The sequence below is a fragment of the Panulirus ornatus genome, chromosome 18, assembly GCF_036320965.1.
Source record: "Panulirus ornatus isolate Po-2019 chromosome 18, ASM3632096v1, whole genome shotgun sequence".
Lineage (NCBI taxonomy): Eukaryota > Metazoa > Arthropoda > Malacostraca > Decapoda > Palinuridae > Panulirus > Panulirus ornatus.
The window spans coordinates 55,663,246-55,683,430 of NC_092241.1; the positions used below are offsets into that span (position 1 = coordinate 55,663,246).

Sequence of the window (20,185 nt, forward strand, 5' to 3'; positions counted from 1 at the left end):
TATGATGTCCAGGGTGGTCCCTACCTCACATCTTTGAGCACTGGCTGATTTGTTGAGGTTCTTAGACAAATCTAGCATTGACTGTGCTAGTCTCCAGGTACTACAACGAATGTAGGCATAGTCATGCGTCAGAGAAGAGTTCTGTAGCAGATATAAAGCATGCTTAGCTTCTGCTAATAGTTGATCTACAACTTCTGCATCTCTGTGGTCAGAAAAAAACAAAATTTATGTAAATACTCTGTTACATTAATAAGAGGAAATCTGTCAAAAGCACTTCAAAGAATCTAAAAACAAAGCAGAAATATAGTAAGTAAAAGAGTTGTTATAACTTAAAAGCTATTTTCTTCATTTAAGAGGACTGTCAATTTCACAACCACACAAAAGTACTGAATCAAGAAGCCTATATTATGAAACTCTGTTAAGTGAATGAAACAATTAGAGAAAGTCAATGTCTGATCTAATGTCCCAGGGAGATGATAAAGGATCTTGCAACTTGTAATCATATTCACCCACAAACCCATTAACACTTAGCTAATGGCTCCACATGATACACCATAAAAAAAAGACATAAACTGATCAACTGGTTTTGTGGTTTTTATAAAACACTAAGACCTAATGGTAGTTCAGTGTTTTTAAGCATGAAAAAAGATATCTAAAAAACTAAAACAGTTCATATAAATTTGCAAAATATATCAATGTAATTACATGAACATCATTATCTAAAATTTCTTCCATGCTGTTCTCTTTCACTGTTGTTATATGATTCTTATCTGACTCTAAGACACGTAGTTTTTTTTGCATTCCATTAGTACTTGTTCTCTGATGATACTATGGTTGCAGGTGTCATATATTGGGTATAGTCTCCTTTCCATTAATTGTAGTACTAAATCGATGGGTGATGTCTTAAGATAAAACAAGAAAACATCACTCATGTTTGTCTGGGGAAAGTGGTTTCTGATGGATATATGTCTTGTGGGGCGGTATTTAAGACCAATTTGGGAGGAAAGGTGTTTAGTGTTTTTTTTGGTCATTTTAGTACTTATGTACATTTGGCAGGGTTGTATTGGCTGGTGGAGGGGGATCTGTGCATAGAGACCACTGAACTGTGAGGCAGGGGTAGGCTTTTTCTTCCTGCTTGAGGGGTGGTGGTTAGTAATGGAATGGTCTGGGAAGAAGTCAAATACTGTTGCAAAAATACTGTGTGCTGAGAATGTTGAGGTGGCATTGTATTGGGAGGATCTTTGTTTCACTGTGCTGGTGTTGAGTATTTGTGGTTAATAAGCAGCCAGTAGTTGTTCTGAGTGCTATAATTTGATTGGATTTCAGCTTTGTTTAATTTGCTATTGAAAGAGAGGAAGACCGGGCAGGTAAGTCATAGTTAAGAGAAGGGCAAGTGTATTGTTTGTAGATCAGGCTAAGGTATTTGTTTTCCTGACCAAATCTGGTGCCAGTTCGTCATCTGGGGGCATTTAGTTCATGGGTTGCTTTTGTGCTGATGTCTCTGGTGTGGAGAATGAATGCTATGTGTTGCATGTGATGCTTTATATAATCGTCATTTTGTTCACAGGAAGTGATTGTCGATTCAAGGTGACTGGAGGGTGTGAGTCTGAGTTAAAAGGGTGACTGAAAACTTCTATGGAGATATGGACATACTGTCCTGGGTGAGCCAATGTTCCAAAAGTATTACACGAAACTGCACTTCTGTTGTTGCTACTGTGGTGTCAGAATGGTGGGATGTGTGATGTTACTGTAAAGTCATCTACATGTGAGATGACCTTCATGTTGTGATTTGCTAGAGATAATTGGTTAAGTAAAAAGTGACAGAAGTGGGTTGGGGAAAGAAGTGCTCCTTGGGGAACTCCTTTGTAGAATTTAAGGGTTTTTGAAGTGAAGGCGTTTTGAAACTGGCAAACCAGTTTCTGTTCCTGTTGTAGAAGGTGGTGTCAAGTAAATTTTGTGCTAGGGCGTGTCATGGAGTATTAAATGTTTTTGTTGATATCTACTGCCATTAGTATTGTGTGGGAAGTTTTTTCTAATTGGATGAAGCCACCCAGGGTGTGTTGTGTATGGAGAGTGTGTAGAGTGGTGGTGGAGTGGGTGGGTCTGAAGCCAAGTTATAAAGGTGAGGGTACGATATTTTGCTTTATTCTATTGTGGATAAGTTGTCTAAAGTCTGGATACCGAAGACAGAAATGATATAGGGTGGTAGGAAGGGGAGCCTTGTGGTTTGGAGGGCTTTAGGATTACTATTATGTAACAGCGATCCCAGATGTTATGGGTTTTGTGATATAGCCAAGGGTGATTGATGATATCAGTAAGTGCTTGGGTTGCAACTGGGCCAAAGTTACTGCAGTTGCCTCACCAAAGGGTTGAGCTAATTTTCATGAAATGCAAGAAAATCAAGGTTTCTCCCCTAAAATATAGTACCTATCTCTCCCTCCTACTTATCCTGGTTACATCTATGTAAATTCAGACAGCCCAGCCTTAGCCTGAGCCTTCAAGGAGCAATTCTTGCATTGATATCCTTCTGTCCCTGCTTTTGGAATACAACAACGAGAGAAGGAAAGAATTTCCAACCACCTAACTCCCACCCCTCTTGGTCATTTCCTTGACATGCAGGAGATACATGTATTGTTTCCTTACCCCTTATCTATCTATCTATCTATCTATCAATATCTCTAACACCAGTTCCCTTCTGGAACTACCTCAAGAAGGTGGCCACAGCAATAGAGTATCCATACCTAGTGAACTCAAGTACTGATTATTAGCCTTTGGTGCCTCACTCTTTAACAGGTAATTGGAAAAGGACAAGTCTAGCACTGTTTGTAGAGGCTCCTACCTCATGTTCCTACTGACTACTTCTACCTAACACTCCTGCCCAATGTTCCCACCTACTACTGCTGCCTAATGTTTCTATTTCAACCTCCTAACTAAATGTTTCTACCTACTACTTCTATCGATTACACCTACAATTTTGTTAGAAGGCAGAGCTAGCACACAGAGCTCATCACAAGAAAATCTTCAGTGACATTGAATGAGCTGAGCAGGTTAAGTGTTGTCAGGTGTTATGTATGACAAGGAGAGATTGTATGTTTGTGGACAGAATGCCAGTGGTCCATGTGTAAGTGAGGCAGAAAGAAAAGCCAGCTACCTCGGCCAGGAGAGTGCATATTAACAACGACTGCAGTGCTGGCCCACTACACAGCCAGCACTAACCCTCCCAATATTCATGCAGGATGTGCTAGTAATATACCTTCCTGTTCATTGGCAGCCTACTAACTACTCCAGGTTGAGCATCCCTAATCCAAAAATCCGAAATGCTCCAAAATCCGAAATCTTTTTGAGTGGCGACATGACAAGTTACCCTATACACATTATTTTTCATTGAATTAATGGTATTTCACATTACTTTTACTGTCAAGACTTATGTGTGAATATGTGTAAGAAAATGATTGCGTATCAGGAACATATAAAATCAGTGTTAGGAATGAAAGTGATGCCAAAAAACATATATTGTCCACAAGGGCAGCTGAGGTTGTGACATCTTAGCTTTTTGATAACTGTGCTACATAAACTTTGTTTCATGTGCAAAATTATCAGAAATATTGTATAAATTCTCCAAATCCATAAATGCTACATACAAATCCATTTGCTTTTCTAAGTATTTCGCACATACATTCTTCAAAGCAAACACCTGAGCCACACATCCTCTACCACTTCTGAAATCACACTGCTCTTCCCCAATCTGATGCTCTGTACATGCCTTCACCCTCTCAATCAATACCCTCTCATTTAATTTCTCAGGAATACTCAACAAACTTTTTTTTTTTTTTTTATACCTCGTCGCTGTCTCCCGCGGTTGCGAGGTAGCGCAAGGAAACAGACGAAAGAAATGGCCCAACCCCCCCCATACACATGTACATACACACGTCCACACACGCAAATATACATACCTACACAGCTTTCCATGGTTTACCCCGGACGCTTCACATGCCTTGATTCAATCCACTGACAGCACGTCAACCCCTGTATACCACATCGCTCCAATTCACTCTATTCCTTGCCCTCCTTTCACCCTCCTGCATGTTCAGGCCCCGATCACACAAAATCCTTTTCACTCCATCTTTCCACCTCCAATTTGGTCTCCCTCTTCTCCTCGTTCCCTCCACCTCCGACACATATATCCTCTTGGTCAATCTTTCCTCACTCATTCTCTCCATGTGCCCAAACCATTTCAAAACACCCTCTTCTGCTCTCTCAACCACGCTCTTTTTATTTCCACACATCTCTCTTACCCTTACGTTACTTACTCGATCAAACCACCTCACACCACACATTGTCCTCAAACATCTCATTTCCAGCACATCCATCCTCCTGCGCACAACTCTATCCATAGCCCACGCCTCGCAACCATACAACATTGTTGGAACCACTATTCCTTCAAACATACCCATTTTTGCTTTCCGAGATAATGTTCTCGACTTCCACACATTTTTCAAGGCTCCCAAAATTTTCGCCCCCTCCCCCACCCTATGATCCACTTCCGCTTCCATGGTTCCATCTGCTGACAGATCCACTCCCAGATATCTAAAACACTTCACTTCCTCCAGTTTTTCTCCATTCAAACTCACCTCCCAATTGACTTGACCCTCAACCCTACTGTACCTAATAACCTTGCTCTTATTCACATTTACTCTTAACTTTCTTCTTCCACACACTTTACCAAACTCCGTCACCAGCTTCTGCAGTTTCTCACATGAATCCGCCACCAGCGCTGTATCATCAGCGAACAACAACTGACTCACTTCCCAAGCTCTCTCATCCCCAACAGACTTCATACTTGCCCCTCTTTCCAAGACTCCTGCATTTACCTCCCTAACAACCCCATCCATAAACAAATTAAACAACCATGGAGACATCACACACCCCTGCCGCAAACCTACATTCACTGAGAACCAATCACTTTCCTCTCTTCCTACACGTACACATGCCTTACATCCTCGATAAAAACTTTTCACTGCTTCTAACAACTTGCCTCCCACACCATATATTCTTAATACCTTCCACAGAGCATCTCTATCAACTCTATCATATGCCTTCTCCAGATCCATAAATGCTACATACAAATCCATTTGCTTTTCTAAGTATTTCTCACATACATTCTTCAAAGCAAACAAACTTATACCTCTAATTTGAGCACTCACTCTTATCCCCTTTGCCTTTGTGCAATGGCACTATGCAAGCATTCCGCCAATCCTCAGGCACCTCACCATGAGTCATACATACATTAAATAACCTTACCAACCAGTCAACATTACAGTCATCCCCTTTTTTAATAAATTCCACTGCAATACCATCCAAACCTGCAGCCTTGCCAGCTTTCATCTTCCGCAAAGCTTTTACTACCTCTTCTCTGTTTACCAAATTATTCTCCCTAACCCTCTCACTTTGCACACCACCTAGACCAAAACACCCTATATCAATCACATTCAACAAACCTTCAAAATACTCACTCCATCTCCTTCTCACATCACCACTACTTGTTATCATCTCCTCATCAACCCCTTTCACTGATGCTCCCATCTATTCCCTTGTCTTACACACTTTATTTACCTCCTTCCAAAACATCTTTTTATCCTCCCTAAAATTTGATAATAGTCTCTCACCCCAACTGTCATTTGCCCTCTTTTTCACCTCTTGCACCTTTCTCTTGACCTCCTCGCTCTTTCTTTTATACATCTCCCAGTCATTTGCATGATTACCCTGCAAAAATCGTCCAAATGCCTCTCTTTTCTGTGGAAGGTATTGAGAATATATGGTGTTGGAGGCAAGTTGTAAGAAGCAGCGAAAAGTTTTTATCGAGGATGTAAGGCATGCATACGTGTACGAAGAGAGGAAAGTGATTGGTTCTCAGTGAATGTTAGTTTGCGCAGGGGTGCATGATGTCTCCATGGTTGTTTAATTTGTTTGTGGATGGGGTTGTTAGGGGGGTGAATGCAAGAGTCTTGGAAAGAGGGGAAAGTATGCAGTCTGTTGTGGATGAGAGAGCTTGGGAAGTGAGTCAGTTGTTGTTCGCTGATGATAGAGCGCTGGTGGCTGATTCAGGTGAGAAACTGCAGAAGCTGGTGACTGAGTTTGGTAAAGTGTGTGAAAGAAGAAAGCTGAGAGTAAATGTGAATAAGAGCATTGAATACATTGCAGCTGAGTTTCCTTTGATTCAGACATAAGCAGTAAGTACTGTCCCATTCCTTCTGAGTCAAAGTATACACATGACCTGCAGATCAATGGCCATGCTTTCACAACTGTGGTTGTACTGGTGTTAAGGACAGCAGAATTTTTTTTCCTGAACTTTTCTGATGATGCATGAGACCTTTATAGGCACAATAATTCAGTTAGATACTTCGACAGAGGAAGGAGAAGCTAGCACAAGAATCAAAGTAGGCTGCCGTTCCCTAAGAACACATTAATCAATGTGGCCAGCTGTTTGAGAATTAATTCATGTTGGGGCAAATCAGAATAAAGAAGCTGATATCTAGTTATGGTTTTCTGAAACTGGGGGCAACTTAAGCTTAAATTGCTTCTTATAAGCTGTCCATGAGCTAATAACACCTGGTGGATGCAATGCTCATTTCACATTCATTAGTGGGGATTTTTGTTTGACTGCAGTCCAACAAATGTCAAGGATAAAACATAAATGATACAACTTTAACTTACTCCATTTTCAACTCTCCTGTTTGTCTTTCATCATTCAAGAAAACTTTCTTACCTTCTACCATTTTCAGGAAGAGCTAATACTGAAACCCTAAAGCCAGAAGAGAGAAGGAACTGGTCCTTTAATGGATGGCAAGATACGCAAAAAGTTGGTCTTGATGGTGCAAAACTTTCAGAGCTGGAACTCACATCCTCAGTGCCCACTCTGAAACATAAGAATAATATAAAAGTTACATATGTAATCCAAGGAATAGTATGTCTTGCATGCTACCTGATTAGAAGCTCCTCCCTCCCCCTCCCACCGACACTTTGGTTGGACTCCTTAAGCAGATGAAGGTAAAAATATAAACCTTCCTAGATGTGAGACTGGTGCAACTATAGCTATGTAAATTGGCTTAATATAAGAGCCTGGAGCTAATATACTTTGAGTTACATATAACATATGTACAGGAACATCTGACATAGGTTTCAGTTTACTGTAGGTACTTGTACAGGTTGCTTTAATAACCAAATTTTTATAAAGGAAAAAAGTAGGGGATGCTCTATACATGAATAAAATTACTGAGGGGTTAAAATCTTGGTACCAGGTAGAGTCAACCTGCATTATATCATGAGAATGAGACCAAGAATTACCACTATAAGTTATCTAATCAAACACTCGATGAAATGTATATGAAAATCTATTGTATATCTCAGATTACAAAATGATACTAGAACTTTACAAAATAATGTTGTATAAGAACATTTTTTGTGTTATACAAAATATATAGACAGGGAGATTGGTGATATGAATCTCTAATATGATATTTTGATCTATGACAACACTACCACACTTGCCACACATGAACATGCGAGTGGAAGTAGATATGGTCGCTTGATTTAATTCCTACAGTTGAGCACATACCTATATATAACCAGAATGTACTACCTACATTCAAGAATGGAAATAATGGTTTAGGGGGTAGGATTCAAAATATATCCAAATGATACCCTATTATGATGGGTCTTGGGGAAGAGTAAACAGCATATGGTAGGTACCAGTATGCCTACAGTATCCCTCAAAAACTTGGGTCAACTTATGCATGAATTATGTGAAACAAGCAGAATTTTTGGCTTAAAGGTGTGTGTGTGTGTGTTTATTGGGGGTGGAAGTGATTATGCATGAGATCAAACTAAACATGAGTATATATAGTAGTACAACAAGTGTGCAAAACAAGATATGAAAAGCAAAATAACAATTTTGTTTTCTAATTATCTATCTATCTATCTATCTATCTATACCTCTGATGCCTGTTTCCTCAAAAATCTCCCTTAAGTGGGTGGCCATGACAAGAGGGTTTCCATAATTGGTGAACTCCAGTGCTGTTTTTTAGCCTTCGGTGCCTCACCCTTAAAAGGCCACTAGCAAAGGGAAACTCTAGCACTGTGCTTCTAAAGGCTCTTCATTTTCTTACTTTCTTTTATTCTCTCTTTCTTTCGTAATTCACTGCCATTTCCCAAGTTAACGAAGTAGGGCCAGGAATAGACGAAGAAAAGGCCGCATCCACTCACATCTATTCTCTCGGTGTCAAGTGTAAATGCATCAAAACCACAACTCTCTGTCCACAACAAGGCTCCACATAGGCTTCACATGCCCTGGTTCTGTCCACTGAAAGCACATCGACCACTGTATACGACATCATTCCAATTCATTCTGTATTGTGCATGCCTTTCACCCACCTACATGCTTAACCCACAATTGCTCAAGATCTTTTTCTCTCCATCCTTCTATCTACAATATGGTCTTCCCATTCTCCTTGTTCCCTCTACTTCTTACATATTTTTTTTTTTTTTTTTTGCTTTGTCGCTGTCTCCCGCGTTTGCGAGGTAGCGCAAGGAAACAGACGAAAGAAATGGCCCAACCCCCCCCCCCATACACATGTATATACATACGTCCACACATGCAAATATACATACCTACACAGCTTTCCATGGTTTACCCCAGACGCTTCACATGCCCTGATTCAATCCACTGACAGCATGTCAACCCCGGTTTTCACCACATCCATCCAGTTCACTCCATTCCTTGCCCTCCTTTCACCCTCCTGCATGTTCAGGCCCCGATCACACAAAATCTTTTTCACTCCCTCTTTCCACCTCCAATTTGGTCTCCCACTTTTCCTCGTTCCCTCCACCTCTGACACATATCCTCTCGGTCATTCTTTCCTCACTCATTCTCTCCATGTGCCCAAACCATTTCAAAACATCCTCTTCCGCTCTCTCAACCATGTGCCCAAACTACTTCAAAACACCCTCTTCTGCTCTCTCAACCACGCTCTTTTTATTTCCACACATCTCTCTTACCCTTACGTTACTCACTCGATCAAACCACCTCACACCACACATTGTCCTCAAACATCTCATTTCCAGCACATCCATCCTCCTGCGCACAACTCTATCCATAGCCCACGCCTCGCAACCATACAACATTGTTGGATCCACTATTCCTTCAAACATACCCATTTTTGCTTTCCGAGATAATGTTCTCGACTTCCACACATTCTTCAAGGCCCCCAGAATTATCGCCCCCTCGCCCACCCTATGATCCACTTCCGCTTCCATGGTTACATCCGCTGCCAGATCCACTCCCAGATATCTAAAACACTTCACTTCCTCCAGTTTTTCTCCATTCAAACTCACCTCCCAATTGACTTGACCCTCAATCCTACTGTACCTAATAACCTTGCTCTTATTCACATTTACTCTTAACTTTCTTCTTCCACACACTTTTCCAAACTCAGTCACCAGCTTCTGCAGTTTCTCACATGAATCAGCCACCAGCGCTGTATCATCAGCGAACAACAACTGACTCACTTCCCAAGCTCTCTCATCCCCAACAGACTTCATACTTGTCCCTCTTTCCAAAACTCTTGCATTTACCTCCCTAACAACCCCATCCATAAACAAATTAAACAACCATGGAGACATCACACACCCCTGCCGCAAACCTACATTCACTGAGAACCAATCACTTTCCTCTCTTCCTACACATACACATGCCTTACATCCTCGATAAAAACTTTTCACTGCTTCTAACAACTTTCCTCCCACACCATATATTCTTAATACCTTCCACAGAGCATCTCTATCAACTCTATCATATGCCTTCTCCAGATCCATAAATGCTACATACAAATCCATTTGCTTTTCTAAGTATTTCTCACATACATTCTTCAAAGCAAACACCTGATCCACACATCCTCTACCACTTCTGAAACCACACTGCTCTTCCCCAATCTGATGCTCTGTACATGCCTTCACCCTCTCAATCAATACCCTCCCATATAATTTACCAGGAATACTCAACAAACTTATACCTCTGTAATTTGAGCACTCACTCTTATCCCCTTTGCCTTTGTACAATGGCACTATGCACACATTCCGCCAATCCTCAGGCACCTCACCATGAGTCATACATACATTATAACTTACCAACCAGTCAACAATACAGTCACCCCCTTTTTTAATAAATTCCACTGCAATACCATCCAAACCTGCTGCCTTGCCGGCTTTCATCTTCCGCAAAGCTTTCACTACCTCTTCTCTCTTTACCAAATCATTTTCCCTAACCCTCTCACTTTGCACACCACCTCAACCAAAACACCCTATATCTGCCACTCTATCATCAAACACATTCAACAAACCTTCAAAATACTCACTCCATCTCCTTCTCACATCACCACTACTTGTTATCACCTCCCCATTTGCACCCTTCACTGAAGCTCCCATTTGCTCCCTTGTCTTACGCACTTTATTTACCTCCTTCCAGAACATCTTTTTATTCTCCCTAAAATTTAATGATACTCTCTCACCCCAACTCTCATTTGCCCTTTTTTTCACCTCTTGCACCTTTCTCTTGACCTCCTGTCTCTTTCTTTTATACATCTCCCACTCAATTGCATTTTTTCCCTGCAAAAATCATCCAAATGCCTCTCTCTTCTCTTTCACTAATACTCTCACTTCTTCATCCCACCACTCACTACCCTTTCTAATCAACCCACCTCCCACTCTTCTCATGCCACAAGCATCTTTTGCGCAATCCATCACTGATCTCCTAAATACATCCCATTCCTCCCCCACTCCCCTTACTTCCATTGTTCTCACCTTTTTCCATTCTGTACTCAGTCTCTCCTGGTACTTCCTCACACAGGTCTCCTTCCCAAGCTCACTTACTCTCACCACCCTCTTCACCCCAACATTCACTCTTCTTTTCTGAAAACCCAAACAAATCTTCACCTTAGCCTCCACAAGATAATGATCAGACATCCCTCCAGTTGCACCTCTCAGCACATTAACATCCAAAAGTCTCTCTTTCGCACGCCTGTCAATTAACACGTAATCCAATAACGCTCTCTGGCCATCTCTCCTACTTACATAAGTATACTTATGTATATCTCGCTTTTTAAACCAGGTATTCCCAATCATCAGTCCTTTTTCAGCACATAAATCTACAAGCTCTTCACCATTTCCATTTACAACACTGAACACCCCATGTATACCAATTATTCCCTCAACTGCCACATTACTCACCTTTGCATTCAAATCACCCATCATTATAACCCCGTCTCGTGCATCAAAACCACTAACACACTCATTCAGCTGCTCCCAAAACACTTGCCTCTCATGATCTTTCTTCTCATGCCCGGGTGCATATGCACCAATAATCACCCACCTCTCTCCATCAACTTTCAGTTTTACCCATATTAATCGAGAATTTACTTTCTTACATTCTATCACATACTCCCACAACTCCTGTTTCAGGAGTATTGCTACTCCTTCCCTTGCTCTTGTCCTCTCACTAACCCCTGACTTTACTCCCCAGACATTCCCAAACCACTCTTCCCCTTTACCCTTGAGCTTCGTTTCACTCAGAGCCAAAACATCCAGGTTCCTTTCCTCAAACATACTACCTATCTCTCCTTTTTTCACATCTTGGTTACATCCACACACATTTAGGCACCCCACTCTGAGCCTTCGAGGAGGATGAGCACTCCCCGCGTGACTCCTTCTTCTGTTTCCCATTTTAGAAAGTTAATACAAGGAGGGGAGGATTTCTGGCCCCCCGCTCCCATCCCCTCTAGTCGCTTTCTACGACACGCGAGGAATACGTGGGAAGTATTCTTTCACCCCTATCCCCAGGGATAATATACATATATATATACATATACACATACACACACATACACATACATACGCACATATACACACACACACACACACACATACATATATATACATATGAAAAATGTAAGAAACAATTTAGAAAACTGAAACATCTAGCTTGAAATGAATGAATATATAAATATATTTTTTTTTTCTATACTTTGTCGCTGTCTCCCGCGTTTGCGAGGTAGCGCAACGAAACAGACGAAAGAAATGGCCCAACCCCCCCCATACACATGTATATACATACGTCCACACACGCAAATATACATACCTACACAGCTTTCCATGGTTTACCCCAGACGCTTCACATGCCTTGATTCAATCCACTGACAGCACGTCAACCCCGGTATACCACATCGCTCCAATTCACTCTATTCCTTGCCCTCCTTTCACCTTCCTGCATGTTCAGGCCCCAATCACACAAAATCTTTTTCACTCCATCTTTCCACCTCCAATTTGGTCTCCCTCTTCTCCTTGCTACCTCCACCTCCGACACATATATCCTCTTGGTCAATCTTTCCTCACTCATCCTCTCCATGTGCCCAAACCACTTCAAAACACCCTCTGCTGCTCTCTCAACCACGCTCTTTTTATTTCCACACATCTCTCTTACCCTTACGTTACTCACTCGATCAAACCACCTCACACCACACATTGTCCTCAAACATCTCATTTCCAGCACATCCATCCTCCTGCGCACAACTCTATCCATAGCCCACGCCTCGCAACTATACAACATTGTTGGAACCACTATTCCTTCAAACATACCCATTTTTGCTTTCCGAGATAATGTTCTCGACTTCCACACATTCTTCAAGGCCCCCAGAATTTTCGCCCCCTCCCCCACCCTATGATCCACTTCTGCTTCTATGGTTCCATCCGCTGCCAGATCCACTCCCAGATATCTAAAACACTTCACTTCCTCCAGTTTTTCTCCATTCAAACTCACCTCCCAATTGACTTGACCCTCAACCCTACTGTACCTAATAACCTTGCTCTTATTCACATTTACTCTTAACTTTCTTCTTCCACACACTTTACCAAACTCAGTCACCAGCTTCTGCAGTTTCTCACATGAATCAGCCACCAGCGCTGTATCATCAGCGAACAACAACTGACTCACTTCCCAAGCTCTCTCATCCCCATATATATATTAGATCAAAAAATATGATCTAAAATACTTTACTAGATATATCGTTGCTTGTTTACGAGAGGTGTGGTAGTTAATTTTTGTTAAATTTTGAACCTCAATCCTGCAAACGATACTTAAAACTTGTTAGTCACACGTTGCCTCACTCCTCCCTAAGTGATGTGAGTACCAGTTTGACACCTTCCTTGGGCCTGATGATTCCCATACCAAATTCCAGCTGAATCTCTTCATGTCCCGGTGCCAGCTGTAGTTCTGCTGCTAATATCATCTTCGCCAGGGCCACCTTTGCTTCCATGAGGACAAACCGCATCGCTATGCAGTTCCTGGGTCCCATCCCGAAGGGTATGTGTGTGAAGCTTTTAATGTTGCCTCTGTTCTCCGGCATGAAGCGGTCTGGACGGAACTGCTCGGGCTCTGGCCAGTAGCGAGGGTCGTGGTGCAGGCTCCATATTGGAAACTGTACGAGGTTACCAGTATCTATGACTAAGTCTGCCCCAGGGATCTCGATTCACGAAAACAATATACAACACACAATGCGCAGAGGCGAACACTACCACTACCTAATAAATAAATAAATATAAATATATATTTTTCTTTCTTCTTTTCAAACTATTCACCATTTCCCGCATTAGCGAGGTAGCGTTAAGAACAGAGGACTGGGCCTTTGAGGGAATACCCTCACCTGGCCCCCTCTGTTCCTTTTTTTGGAAAAAAAAAAAAAAAAAAACCAGAGGGGAGGATTTCCAGCCCCCCGCTCCCTCCCCTTTTAGTCGCCTTCTACGACACGCAGGGAATACGTGGGAAGTATTCTTAATCCCCTATCCACAGGGATAATAAATATATATATATATATATATATATATATATATATATATGTATATATATATATATATATATATATAATTATTTTTTTTATTTTTTATTATACTTTGTCGCTGTCTCCCGCGTTTGCGAGGTAGCGCAACGAAACAGACGAAAGAAATGGCCCAACCCCCCCCCATACACATGTATATACATACGTCCACACACGCAAATATACATACCTACACAGCTTTCCATGGTTTACCCCAGACGCTTCACATGCCTTGATTCAATCCACTGACAGCACGTCAACCCCAGTATACCACATCGCTCCAAATCCCTCTATTCCTTGCCCTCCTTTCACCCTCCTGCATGTTCAGGCCCCGATCACTCAAAATCTTTTTCACTCCATCTTTCCACCTCCAATTTGGTCTCCCTCTTCTCCTCGTTCCCTCCACCTCCGACACATATATCCTCTTGGTCAATCTTTCCTCACTCATTCTCTCCATGTGCCCAAACCACTTCAAAACACCCTCTTCTGCTCTCTCAACCACGCTCTTTTTATTTCCACACATCTCTCTTACCCTTACGTTACTCACTCGATCAAACCACCTCACACCACACATTGTCCTCAAACATCTCATTTCCAGCACATCCATCCTCCTGCGCACAACTCTATCCATAGCCCACGCCTCGCAACCATACAACATTGTTGGAACCACTATTCCTTCAAACATACCCATTTTTGCTTTCCGAGATAATGTTCTCGACTTCCACACATTCTTCAAGGCTCCCAGAATTTTCACCCCCTCCCCCACCCTATGATCCACTTCCGCTTCCATGGTTCCATCCGCTGCCAGATCCACTCCCAGATATCTAAAACACTTCACTTCCTCCAGTTTTTCTCCATTCAAACTCACCTCCCAATTGACTTGACCCTCAACCCTACTGTACTTAATAACCTTGCTCTTATTCACATTTACTCTTAACTTTCTTCTTTCACACACTTTACCGAACTCAGTCACCAGCTTCTGCAGTTTCTCACATGAATCAGCCACCAGCGCTGTATCATCAGCGAACAGCAACTGACTCACTTCCCAAGCTCTCTCATCCACAACAGACTTCATACTTGCCCCTCTTTCCAAAACTCTTGCATTTACCTCCCTAACAACCCCATCCATAAACAAATTAAACAACCATGGAGACATCACACACCCCTGCCGCAAACCTACATTCACTGAGAACCAATCACTTTCCTCTCTTCCTACACGTACACATGCCTTACATCCTCGATAAAAACTTTTCACTGCTTCTACCAACTTTCCTCCCACACCATATATTCTTAATACCTTCCACAGAGCATCTCTATCAACTCTATCATATGCCTTCTCCAGATCCATAAATGCTACATACAAATCCATTTGCTTTTCTAAGTATTTCTCACATACATTCTTCAAAGCAAACACCTGATCCACACATCGTCTACCACTTCTGAAACCACACTGCTCTTCCCCAATCTGATGCTCTGTACATGCCTTCACCCTCTCAATCAATACCCTCCCATATAATTTACCAGGAATACTCAACAAACTTATACTTCTGTAATTTGAGCACTCACTCTTATCCCCTTTGCCTTTGTACAATGGCACTATGCACGCATTCCGCCAATCCTCAGGCACCTCACCATGAGTCATACATACATTAAATAACCTTACCAACCAGTCAACAATACAGTCACCCCCTTTTTTAATAAATTCCACTGCAATACCATCCAAACCTGCTGCCTTGCCGGCTTTCATCTTCCGCAAAGCTTTCACTACCTCTTCTCTGTTTACCAAATCATTTTCCCTAACCCTCTCACTTTGCACACCACCTCGACCAAAACACCCTATATCTGCCACTCTATCATCAAACACATTCATCAAACCTTCAAAATACTCACTCCATCTCCTTCTCACATCACCACTACTTGTTATCACCTCCCCATTTGCGCCCTTCACTGAAGTTCCCATTTGCTCCCTTGTCTTACGCACTTTATTTACCTCCTTCCAGAACATCTTTTTATTCTCTCTAAAATTTAATGATACTCTCTCACCCCAACTCTCATTTGCCCTTTTTTTCACCTCTTGCACCTTTCTCTTGACCTCCTGTCTCTTTCTTTTATACATCTCCCACTCAATTGCATTTTTTCCCTGCAAAAATCGTCCAAATGCCTCTCTCTTCTCTTTCACTAATACTCTTACTTCTTCATCCCACCACTCACTACCCTTTCTAATCAACCCACCTCCCACTCTTCTCATGCCACAAGCATCTTTTGCGCAATCCATCACTGATTCCCTAAATACATCCCATTCCTCCCCCACTCCCCTTACTTCCATTGTTCTCACCTTTTTCCATTCTGTACTCAGTCTCTCCTGGTACTTCCTCACACAGGTCTCCTTCCCAAGCTCACTTACTCTCACCACCCTCTTCACCCCAACATTCACTCTTCTTTTCTGAAAACCCATACAAATCTTCACCTTAGCCTCCACAAGATAATGATCAGACATCCCTCCAGTTGCACCTCTCAGCACATTAACATCCAAAAGTCTCTCTTTCGCACGCCTGTCAATTAACACGTAATCCAATAACGCTATCTGGCCATCTCTCCTACTTACATAAGTATACTTATGTATATCTCGCTTTTTAAACCAGGTATTCCCAATCATCAGTCCTTTTTCAGCACATAAATCTACAAGCTCTTCACCATTTCCATTTACAACACTGAACACCCCATGTATACCAATTATTCCCTCAACTGCCACATTACTCACCTTTGCATTCAAATCACCCATCACTATAACCCGGTCTCGTGCATCAAAACCACTAACACACTCATTCAGCTGCTCCCAAAACACTTGCCTCTCATGATCTTTCTTCTCATGCCCAGGTGCATATGCACCAATAATCACCCACCTCTCTCCATCAACTTTCAGTTTTACCCATATTAATCGAGAATTTACTTTCTTACATTCTATCACATACTCCCACAACTCCTGTTTCAGGAGTATTGCTACTCCTTCCCTTGCTCTTGTCCTCTCACTAACCCCTGACTTTACTCCCCAGACATTTCCAAACCACTCTTCCCCTTTACCCTTGAGCTTCGTTTCACTCAGAGCCAAAACATCCAGGTTCCTTTCCTCAAACATACTACCTATCTCTCCTTTTTTCACATCTTGGTTACATCCACACACATTTAGGCACCCCACTCTGAGCCTTCGAGGAGGATGAGCACTCCCCGCGTGACTCCTTCTTCTGTTTCCCATTTTAGAAAGTTAATACAAGGAGGGGAGGATTTCTGGCCCCCCGCTCCCGTCCCCTCTAGTCGCTTTCTACGACACACGAGGAATACGTGGGAAGTATTCTTTCACCCCTATCCCCAGGGATAATATACATATATATAAACATATACACATATACACACATACACATACATACGCACATATACACACACATACACATACATATATATACATATGAAAAAATGTAAGAAACAATTTAGAAAACTGAAACTTCTAGCTTGAATTGAATGAAAAAATGAATGTCACATAATGGTTCAACCTCTGGCTATGGAAAAAGGAAATGTATAATCTATTTACACAAACGTCAATAGCAGTTCTCATCAATATATATATATATATATATATATATATATATATATATATATACACATATACACATATACATATATATATATCTTTTTTTTTTTTCCTTCACACTATTCGCCACCTCCCGCGACAGCGAGGCAGCGCCAAGAACAGAGGACCGGGCCCCCGAGGGAACATCCTCACCCGGACCCCCCCCACGCTCCCTCTCCTTCCCTCGCCCGGCAGGTGTACGGTCCCAGTATATATATATATATATATATATATATATATATATATATATATATATATATATATATATATATTTTTTTTTTTTTTTTTTTTTTTTTTATACTTTGTCGCTGTCTCCCGCGCTTGCGAGGTAGCGCAAGGAAACAGACGAAAGAAATGGCCCAACCCCCCCCCATACACATGTACATACACACGTCCACACACGCAAATATACATACCTACACAGCTTTCCATGGTTTACCCCAGACGCTTCACATGCCTTGATTCACTCCACTGACAGCAAGTCAACCCCTGTATACCACATCGCTCCAATTCACTCTATTCCTTGCCCTCCTTTCACCCTCCTGCATGTTCAGGCCCCGATCACACAAAATCTTTTTCACTCCATCTTTCCACCTCCAATTTGGTCTCCCTCTTCTCCTCGTTCCCTCCACCTCCGACACATATATCCTCTTGGTCAATCTTTCCTCACTCATTCTCTCCATGTGCCCAAACCATTTCAAAACACCCTCTTCTGCTCTCTCAACCACGCTCTTTTTATTTCCACACATCTCTCTTACCCTTACGTTACTTACTCGATCAAACCACCTCACACCACACATTGTCCTCAAACATCTCATTTCCAGCACATCCATCCTCCTGCGCACATCTCTATCCATAGCCCACGCCTCGCAACCATACAACATTGTTGGAACCACTATTCCCTCAAACATACCCATTTTTGCTTTCCGAGATAATGTTCTCGACTTCCACACATTTTTCAAGGCTCCCAAAATTTTCGCCCCCTCCCCCACCCTATGATCCACTTCCGCTTCCATGGTTCCATCCGCTGACAGATCCACTCCCAGATATCTAAAACACTTCACTTCCTCCAGTTTTTCTCCATTCAAACTCACCTCCCAATTGACTTGACCCTCAACCCTACTGTACCTAATAACCTTGCTCTTATTCACATTTACTCTCAACTTTCTTCTTCCACACACTTTCCCAAACTCAGTCACCAGCTTCTGCAGTTTCTCACATGAATCAGCCACCAGCGCTGTATCATCAGCGAACAACAACTGACTCACTTCCCAAGCTCTCTCATCCCCAACAGACTTCATACTTGCCCCTCTTTCCAGGACTCTTGCATTTACCTCCCTAACAACCCCATCCATAAACAAATTAAACAACCATGGAGACATCACACACCCCTGCCGCAAACCTACATTCACTGAGAACCAATCACTTTCCTCTCTTCCTACACGTACACATGCCTTACATCCTCGATAAAAACTTTTCACTGCTTCTAACAACTTGCCTCCCACACCATATATTCTTAATACCTTCCACAGAGCATCTCTATCAACTCTATCATATGCCTTCTCCAGATCCATAAATGCTACATACAAATCCATTTGCTTTTCTAAGTATTTCTCACATACATTCTTCAAAGCAAACACCTGATCCACACATCCTCTACCACTTCTGAAACCGCACTGCTCTTCCCCAATCTGATGCTCTGTACATGCCTTCACCCTCTCAATCAATACCCTCCCATATAATTTACCAGGAATACTCAACAAACTTATACCTCTGTAATTTGAGCACTCACTCTTATCCCCTTTGCCTTTGTACAATGGCACTATGCACGCATTCCGCCAATCCTCAGGCACCTCACCATGAGTCATACATACATTAAATAACCTTACCAACCAGTCAACAATACAGTCACCCCCTTTTTTAATAAATTCCACTGCAATACCATCCAAACCTGCTGCCTTGCCGGCTTTCATCTTCCGCAAAGCTTTTACTACCTCTTCTCTGTTTACCAAATCATTTTCCCTAACCCTCTCACTTTGCACACCACCTATATATCTTTTTTTTTTTCAAACTATTCGCCATTTCCCGCGTTAGCGAGGTAGCGTTAAGAACAGACAGCTGGGCCATTGAGGGAATATCCTCACCTGGCCCCCTTCTCTGTTCCTTCTTTTGGAAAATTAAAAAAATTGAGAGGGGAGGATTTCCAGCCCCCCCGCTCCCTTCCCTTTTAGTCGCCGTCTACGACACGCAGGGAATACGTGGGAAGTATTCTTTCTCCCCTATCCCCAGGGATATATATATATATATATTTATTTTTATTTATTATACTTTGTTGCTGTCTCCCGCGTTTGTGAGGTAGCGCAAGGAAACAGACGAAAGAAATGGCCCAACCCCCCCCCATACACATGTATATACATACGTCCACACACGCAAATATACATACCTACACAGCTTTCCATGGTTTACCCCAGACGCTTCACATGCCTTGATTCAATCCACTGACAGCACATCAACCCCGGTATACCACATCGCTCCAATTCACTCTATTCCTTGCCCTCCTTTCACCCTCCTGCATGTTCAGGCCCCGATCACACAAAAATCTTTTTCACTCCATCTTTCCACCTCCAATTTGGTCTCCCTC

The 20,185-nt window shown here is 42.1% G+C and overlaps 1 protein-coding gene across 1 annotated transcript in view; it reads right to left on the bottom strand.

The window, feature by feature from the left end:
* Positions 1-20,185, bottom strand: part of LOC139755123 (uncharacterized) — a 161,108-nt gene that overhangs the window by 85,753 nt on the left and 55,170 nt on the right. Inside the window, exons 10-11 of the mRNA XM_071673266.1 lie at positions 6,767-6,916; positions 25-202 (exon numbers count right to left, since the gene is read on the bottom strand). Of these exons, the coding sequence (XP_071529367.1) occupies positions 25-202; positions 6,767-6,916 (328 nt within the window). The remainder of the gene's footprint in view (positions 1-24; positions 203-6,766; positions 6,917-20,185) is intronic.